Source organism: Gigantopelta aegis, chromosome 10 (assembly GCF_016097555.1).
Source record: "Gigantopelta aegis isolate Gae_Host chromosome 10, Gae_host_genome, whole genome shotgun sequence".
Taxonomy (NCBI): Eukaryota; Metazoa; Mollusca; class Gastropoda; order Neomphalida; family Peltospiridae; genus Gigantopelta; species Gigantopelta aegis.
In genome coordinates, this window is record NC_054708.1 from 51,658,774 (window position 1) to 51,666,528 (window position 7,755).

Consider the following 7,755-nt stretch of genomic DNA (forward strand, 5'->3'; position numbering starts at 1 on the left):
ACATTTTGGAACTTTATTGTACAGTAGCTGCGTTTTATCGAATGTAACCGTGGGAATGTGTTTGGGACATGCAATGACCTTATATTCACAAAGCATGAACCGGTAGGAAACATAAAATCGGAGTTATAACCCATTTGTACCCTTTTGCGTTTCTTTTTTTGAAGAGTATATTTTAGGTTATCACGTGTAGATCAAACAAACATCTTTAGCATATCTATGTCCATTCAAGGTTCAAGCATGTCCACCATAGGTCCCAGGTCAGGTCAGGTCAGGTCATAGGGTTTTACGTGCATATTCAGAGCAAGCTTTTGTAGCGCACGCCTGTCATGGGCACCGGTCCGGGACTGTTTATTCACAGTGTTGGTGCACGGGCGTTCGGGTCCTGGTTGGAGTGACTAGGTGTTTGATTAGTACCAATCGACGGAACACTCGTGAGATATGCTATATTGCCTAGATACAGGGTAGGAAACGCAATCTAATTAAAATTAGCTCCACTATTACATGTGGATCTAACAGCAGCCCACTGGAGCTCATGTCCAGTTGACCTTTCATTCGACCAATCAAAACCTTACTTGCAAAATCATGCCAGTGATTTGATGATGATGATGATAACTAGTTTAACGTGCCCATATACCACTAGGGTTTCGAACACGCCCATCCCGAATCCGACCTCCGATAAGATCGGTGGCCTGACTCGGGATGGGGGGGGGGGGGGGGGGGGGGGGTGAAAATGGGCAGAATCTTGAAAATAGCAATTAGTAAAAAAGTTAATAGAATAAATAAAAATAAAAAAAAGGTTACAAGCCAAAAATAAAAAGAATTGACTGCTCGGCCGAATATTGACATAATTTGGAGCATATTAAAAGGACAGTCCAAAACTAAATAAGAGAAAGAAGAGAGGATCGGACTATTTAATAATATTAAAAAAAAGAAGTAATTTCGACATAAAATTTTGAACGCAGATCTAAAAGTTTAAAGTCCGATCGATATGTCCACGCGAGTGGCCTCGTTAAGGCCGTTTGGGTGCACAGCTTATAGGGACGAGATGGGTTGCATCCCGTCAAGAAAACCCCTAGATTGACAGTCGATAGACGTTGAAGGTTTAGTGCTGTGCTGAAATACAGATCTTGAGAAGCCGGATCCGTCTGAACGAGAGAGAGTATCAGACTAGGTTATAGTCCAGTCGTCATGGGTTGGTATAGTGGTGCGGACGGGCCCGACTCCGGAGGATACGAGATGGTATCACTATAAAGCAAGGTAAAGTCTAGAAAAAGAGTAGATGGGGCCGACCCCGCTTCCTATTTCTTCTTAGAGTGGGGCGGTCAATCTTCCAGTGCTGCTAGGACAGGCTCGGACATATAGAGACTAAACGCGAACAACCGTGGCGTTCTGCAGAATGGCCGTCATACGAGTCACGAAAAAACCCAAGTCGACAGTCAGACGGAGAAATGACGTGGAGGCAAGGAATCTCGCTAAAAAAGAATCCAACCTGGTGGTGCAGACTGTCGAAACGAGAAGCATTCCAGCGTTCAATCAGTTCCAATGGCCGCATACATCCCAGTAGTAAACTTCATTTCGCTGACAAAAACAACGAAATGAAGGACCCCCAAGTCGAGCACACGAAAGCACGTGCAGTGTGCACAAGCGAAACAAACACGTCTTACCGCGTGGAGCTCCAGACTGGGAATGCAGTGATTTGAAAAGAATTTGAAAACATTCGGAATTATGCCGAGGATATACGAAATGTTTCGGGTGAATTACGAAGTATGCCGGAAACTAAATGCAATATAATATTTTATATAAAATTAATTTTAAGACGAAAAAAAACCGTCATGGTGTAGCCATAAAATCTGTTTATACTAGTATATAATCCAGCGTTTATTACTGCACTTCCCCCCCCCCACCCACCCCCACCCCTTTTTTTTTAAATGTTGAAATAGACCAACAATTCGCCTATTGCATAAATAGTCTCGCCCGATATTTTTAGAATTTGTATGCTCCCGAATAACGCTATAAAAGGCAAAGTGTAATTGGTCAATATTTAAATTGTTATTTATAGATGAAATGTCACGTGGACATGGGAGTCCACGCAATGCTGTTTGAACTACTGGTAGACCAAGTAGAGCTAATTTTAATCAGATTGGTAGGAAACGAAGATCGATCAAATTCAGACCCCCACTCGCTGAAAACGACAATTTAAAAAACAATAAGAAGTTTGTTTTGAGCACATTAATTAATTAATCATCGGCTATTGGATGTCAAATATTTGATAATTCTGACACGCAGTCATCAGAGAAAACCCGCTACATTTTCTCCTAATACAACAAGGGATCTTTTATAAGCACTTTCCCACAGACAGGAAAGCACATACCACGGCCTCTGTCCAGTTGTGGTGCACTGGTTGGAACGAGAAAAACCCAATCAGCTGAATGGATCCACTTATGTGGTTCGATCCTATGACGTAAGCACCTCAAGCAATCACTCAATCGACTGAGCTAAATCCCGCCCAAAGAAAAAAGAAGAAGACACATTTACACCACAAAACTTAAATTGGTTGATTCCTAGAATGATAATCTTTCTACCTATATTGTTTAATGTTATTCATTGAATAATACCGGTATCGGTGGCGTCGTGGTTAGGCCATCGGTCTACATGCTGGTAGGTACTGGGTTCGCATCCCAGTCGAGGCATGGAATTTTTAATCCAGATACCGACTCCAAACCCTGAGTGCGGAACTGAATGAGTGTTCCGCAAGGTAGGTGTACACCACTTGCGCCGACCAGTGATCCATAACTGGTTAAGGCTATGGTTTGTGCTATCCTGCCTGTGGGAAATGCAAATAAAAGATCCCTTGCTGCTAATCGGAAAGAGTAGCCCATGTAGTGGCGATAGCGGGTTTCCTCTCAAAATCTGTGTGGTCCTTAACCATATGTCTGACGCCATATAACCGTAAATAAAATGTGTTGAGTGCGTCGTTAAATAAAACATTTCTTTCTTTCTTTCATTGAATAATTTTCATGTCACATTCACCAAAAACATGTGGAACTATATTTTTTTTTTAAATCACCATGTTCCGTTTAATGTGAGTTTAGGCTCCGCCCACCGGCCTTTCATAAATACAAATTAAGGTCAACTGACGTATATAGGTTTATCGTTACGTCACAATCATAAATCTAGTTTTTAGTAAAACAAATTTCTTACACACCTGTTGGTGAGAACATCATTCGTTATTTTTGATAACACATACTTGTTTACACATGTACGTGTGTTAACAATTTCAAGACATACGACTGGCTGCTCCTAGGTGATGACCAGGTCACCAATGCCATACATCCAATGAAAAAACAGAATGATCGAAATCGATTACACTGTGACGTATAGTTAACTTGACAATCATTTGTCTTTGACGCGCAAGGGCTGTAAATAAGTTTTAGTCGAAAAACATGCTAAAAGAAGGTATTACGCAAAGTCAGTAAGAATAATCCACGCCCACATGCTCAATACAGAAGTCTTGATAGCTGTATGTACATAGTACATGTATACTCTTCAAAAACAGTAGGGGAACCTGAAATATTAATGTTAATATCAACAATTAGATCGAGCATACGTTTTGACCACACACATCCTAGTAAAGAACGTTCGGGTCTGTTTATCAACATACCGAAACACATTCCATAGTTTGCACATGCATCACGCAGTTGCCCCGCCCCGTACACGTCTGTGGGGTGTCATTCTCGATTTTTACAATTTCCAGGAGGTCGATTAATCATTGTGGAATATTATTTCTGTCAATCCTTTTCATTCTGTTGATCATACAGTTGTTATTGTTTGGTTTTTAGTCATTTTTATTGTTTGAATGTGCGATTTACTGATAAAAACCCGTCAACTTTCAAATTTGACTTCTGAACCCAATCGTCCTTCAAGATGTTTGGTGGTCATAAAACCTACTGTAATACTGAACTACAGGTTGTAATGTTTGCCGAATTAATTCAATATTATCATATATCCATTCCTCACAGCTAATATACCTTACAATTTCGGCAATTGTAAATTCTTATTAGAGTTCCCCTACTTTTTTTGAAGAGTATATTTTAGACTTGCAGTCCTAGTATGGAGGTATGTACAGGAATACTGTTCCATTACACCAAGCACCATGTGCTAGCTCTTAGTGATGTTCCAGTGATCGATTTTAATCGAAAATTGATCGGTTTGGAACAACCCATGTGATGATCGATTATAAAATTCCAGGTAAGTGTTTAATTGCTGTACTAGTTTATGTATCAGGCAGGGCGGAGAGGGGGCTGGGGGTGGGGGGCCTTTCTCCGCCCCAATAATTCTGAATAAAAATATTATTGGTAGTAAATCTTAAGACAGAGATGAATGTTACTTGTAGAATGCAGGAAATTGCATTTCAGAACATCTAGTTTTCAAAATGTTACGGAGGAGCTTACCACCCGAACCTTTTAGAAACTTTGCTTTGCGCCTTCGATCTCAGTCAGCTTTCCCGATGTCTATTTGTTTCCGCCGTGCCTGTGTATACATAAATAAAATATATACATATCTTAAAGGTAAAATTGGCGATCTGCGAGGTCTAGATCCCGGTGAATACGCCAACAGGTGCACGATCTTTAGTTAGTCCGAAGGGGCGGGACGTAACCCAGTGGTAAAGCGTTCGCTTGATGCGCGGTCGGTCTAGGATCGATCGCCATTGATGAACCCATTGGGCTATTTCTCGTTCCAGCCAGTGTACCACGACTGGTATATCCTGTCTGTGGGATGGTGCATATAAAAGATGCCTTGCTACTAATGGAAAAAATGTAGCGGGTTTCCTCTCTAAGATTATTTGCATTGGCATATGAAGCGGAGGGGGCAAGGGGGCATGTGCCCCCCCCCCCACCACTTTTCAGATATTTTGCTTTATATTTGCTTTATAATAGTGTAAAAGTGTGTAAATATAAAAGTGTGCCCTCCCACACACACACTTTTTGGTACCTTCCTACGCTCGTGATTTGTCAATATTACCAAATGCTTGACATCCAATAGCCGATGATTAACAAATCAATGTGCTCTAGTGGTGTCGTTAAACAAAAACAAACTTTTAAAAACTTTTAGTAAGTCCGAAGGGACGTAGAAAGTGTGGTTCTTTCTACGTCCGAGTATTGTTACATACCCTATATATAGCTGGTATTCAAAACTTGTGGCAACATGTTTCAACCGTTTCTCAACCGAAATAGTGCAACAAATAGACACATAAACCAAAAATGTATAACCTTCCGTACTCATTAAATCTCAGTTGAAGTACTTGCATCATTATTAACAAAATAAATCCTCCAACGACAACATAAATATTTGCCAAAAATTGGTGGTGGTGGTGGTGGGGGGGGGGGGCACACTTTTATATTTACACACTTTTACACTAAAGCAAATATAAAGCAAAATATCTTAAAAGTGTGGGGGGACATGCCCCCCCCCCCCCCTTGCCCCCGCTTCCTACGCCAGTACTACCAAAATGGTGGACCGTACGCCTAGAAAAATCTAAACCAGAGATATCGTCATATCGACTGCGACTCAGTCTAATAAGGTTTTTCTATTAGTCATGGACTACCGTATGTTAGAATAGTGTCCCTTTGATAAAATTCTTATAATGTTATTTATAGTTTTGTGGAAATACCATTTTAGCTAGGGCGTAGTAATTTTGAAAATATTCGACGTGGTCAGGAACCAATATGGCAAAATTCATTCCAAAAGAAAAGCAAAACTTGTTTGGCTTTGGCAAACCCAGTGAAGACACTGATGTTGTACTCGTTGTTGAAGAGCGTAAACTACATGTCAACAAAGCAATCTTGTCGTCAGCCTCTCCGGTGTTTTCTAAAATGTTCCACGGTGAATTCCGGGAAAAGTCGAAAGAGGAAATACCCCTTCCTAGTAAAAGCTGTCGAGATTTTTTGGCATTTCTTTTGTGCTTATATCCTAACACTTTGGATGATGTTACATATGAAAACATTGAAGTAATTCTTCCTTTGGCACAAGAGTACCTGGTGAAAAGTTTGATGAAAAAGTGCGATGTTTTCCTTTTAGGAATATTACGTCAGTCAAAGTATGAAACTGTAAGCAACAAAGAACTTGTCCGTATAACGTTTTTGGCTGATAAGTTCAACTTGGTGGACACGCTTAAGAAAGCTGTTGAAATGGCCGCGTCTAGACCAAATATTCAGTTGAAGAAGGAGCCGGGCTTTGCAGAAATCAGTGACAAAACGAAAGTGGAAATCCTGTCAAGACGATGTGATCTTGTGGAAACTCCTGGCTTGGTCGTTAGTGAGGACATGTTAGCACTTGTAAACCTGATTCTACCGAAGAATGCATGTTGTCAGCACTCTGAAATGCATACAGGATATTGTACGGTGCCTGGTTGTAGTATGAGTTTCTTATCTTCCAAGTTTTTCCGCCATGCAGATAATCTCTTGAAGCACAAATCTGAGGTGGAGCATTTCCTTAAGACATTTACCAACAATTAGTTGCACACGTACATGTGTAGATTGAATATATCGTTCTATTTTATTTAATTTTTTCCATTATAGCGTGTGTGATATAAATATTATGTCAGGTGTCTAACAATATATGTTATTAACTACAGACTTAAAAGTAACAATCATAAATTTTCCTGATGTTATTTGTTTAGTTTGTAATTGGTACTAATGTAAATTTACTTTCCAAACAGCGCAGATTTGTTTTGTGACTGTAAAAAAAAAAAAAAAATCATTTAAAAAAAGTATTATATTGGTTGCATTGTACTGGTAAAACACAAAATATATAGCTGGTTTCTGGTCAGACCAATTACAGAATTGATGCCGCGATGATGGTTTTTATTTGTTTGGGGTTTTTGTTGTTGGGTTTTTTCAATTCTTTTTTATTATTATTTAAATACATTGCATGTCCTTCTCTTTGGTCATGGTTCCCCCTCGTTTGCCTCCGTACCCTAAATGCTTCCATGCTGCACATTTATGCACGTTTATGACTTCGTCTTTGAGTCCAAATTTTTAAATTAACAAACAAGCCCCGTCATTCACTATAAAAAGTACATAACCAAATTCAGATTATCATACCTCGACTTGGAAATTGAAAGAGGAAGATACCATAATATTGAACGCAATAATAGAAAATGTCACCATTGTAATAACGATGTTGAAGATGAATACCACTTCATGCTAGTTTGTCCATTATAGTAGTATTAGGGCCTGTTGGGCGCCATGATTGACCTACTTTCCCGTGATCACGTGACCTTGGTAGGAAACAATGGCTTTTGTATAGGTGGGTGCAGGTGTCTGACCTCGGTAGGAAACAATGGCCTTTGTGTAGGAAACAATGACCTTTGTATAGGTGGGGGCAGGTGTCTGACCTTGGTAGGAAACAATGGCTTTTGTGTAGGAAACAATGACACAATGGTCTTTGTGTAGGAAACAATGACACAATGGCTTTTGTATAGGAAACAATGGCCTTTGTGTAGGAAACAATGGCCTTTGTATAGGTGGGTGCAGGTGTCTGACCTTGGTAGGAAACAATGGCCTTTGTGTAGGAAACAATGGCATTTGTGTAGGAAACAATGGCCTTTGTATAGGTGGGTGCAGGTGTATGGCCTCGGTAGGAAACAATGGCCTTTGGAGATAATGGCCTTTGTATAGGAGACAATGGCCATGGAGGAAACAATGGCCTTTGTGTAGGAGATAATGGCACAATGGCCTTTGCATAGGAGACAAT

General features: G+C 40.1%; 1 protein-coding gene across 1 annotated transcript; it reads left to right on the top strand.

Moving 5' to 3' along the window:
* The first annotated feature begins 5,669 nt into the window (after nucleotides 1-5,669).
* Nucleotides 5,670-6,941, top strand: LOC121384240 (BTB and MATH domain-containing protein 36-like). The gene has a single exon (XM_041514527.1). It carries the CDS (start codon nucleotides 5,727-5,729, stop codon nucleotides 6,513-6,515), a length of 789 nt encoding a protein of 262 aa, XP_041370461.1. The 5' UTR covers nucleotides 5,670-5,726; the 3' UTR covers nucleotides 6,516-6,941.
* The last annotated feature ends 814 nt before the right edge of the window (nucleotides 6,942-7,755 follow it).

Coding starts and splice junctions, on each gene's coding strand:
- LOC121384240 (XM_041514527.1), top strand. CDS start 5,727: ATGGCAAAATTCATTCCAAAAGAAAAGCAAAACTTGTTTGGCTTTGGC.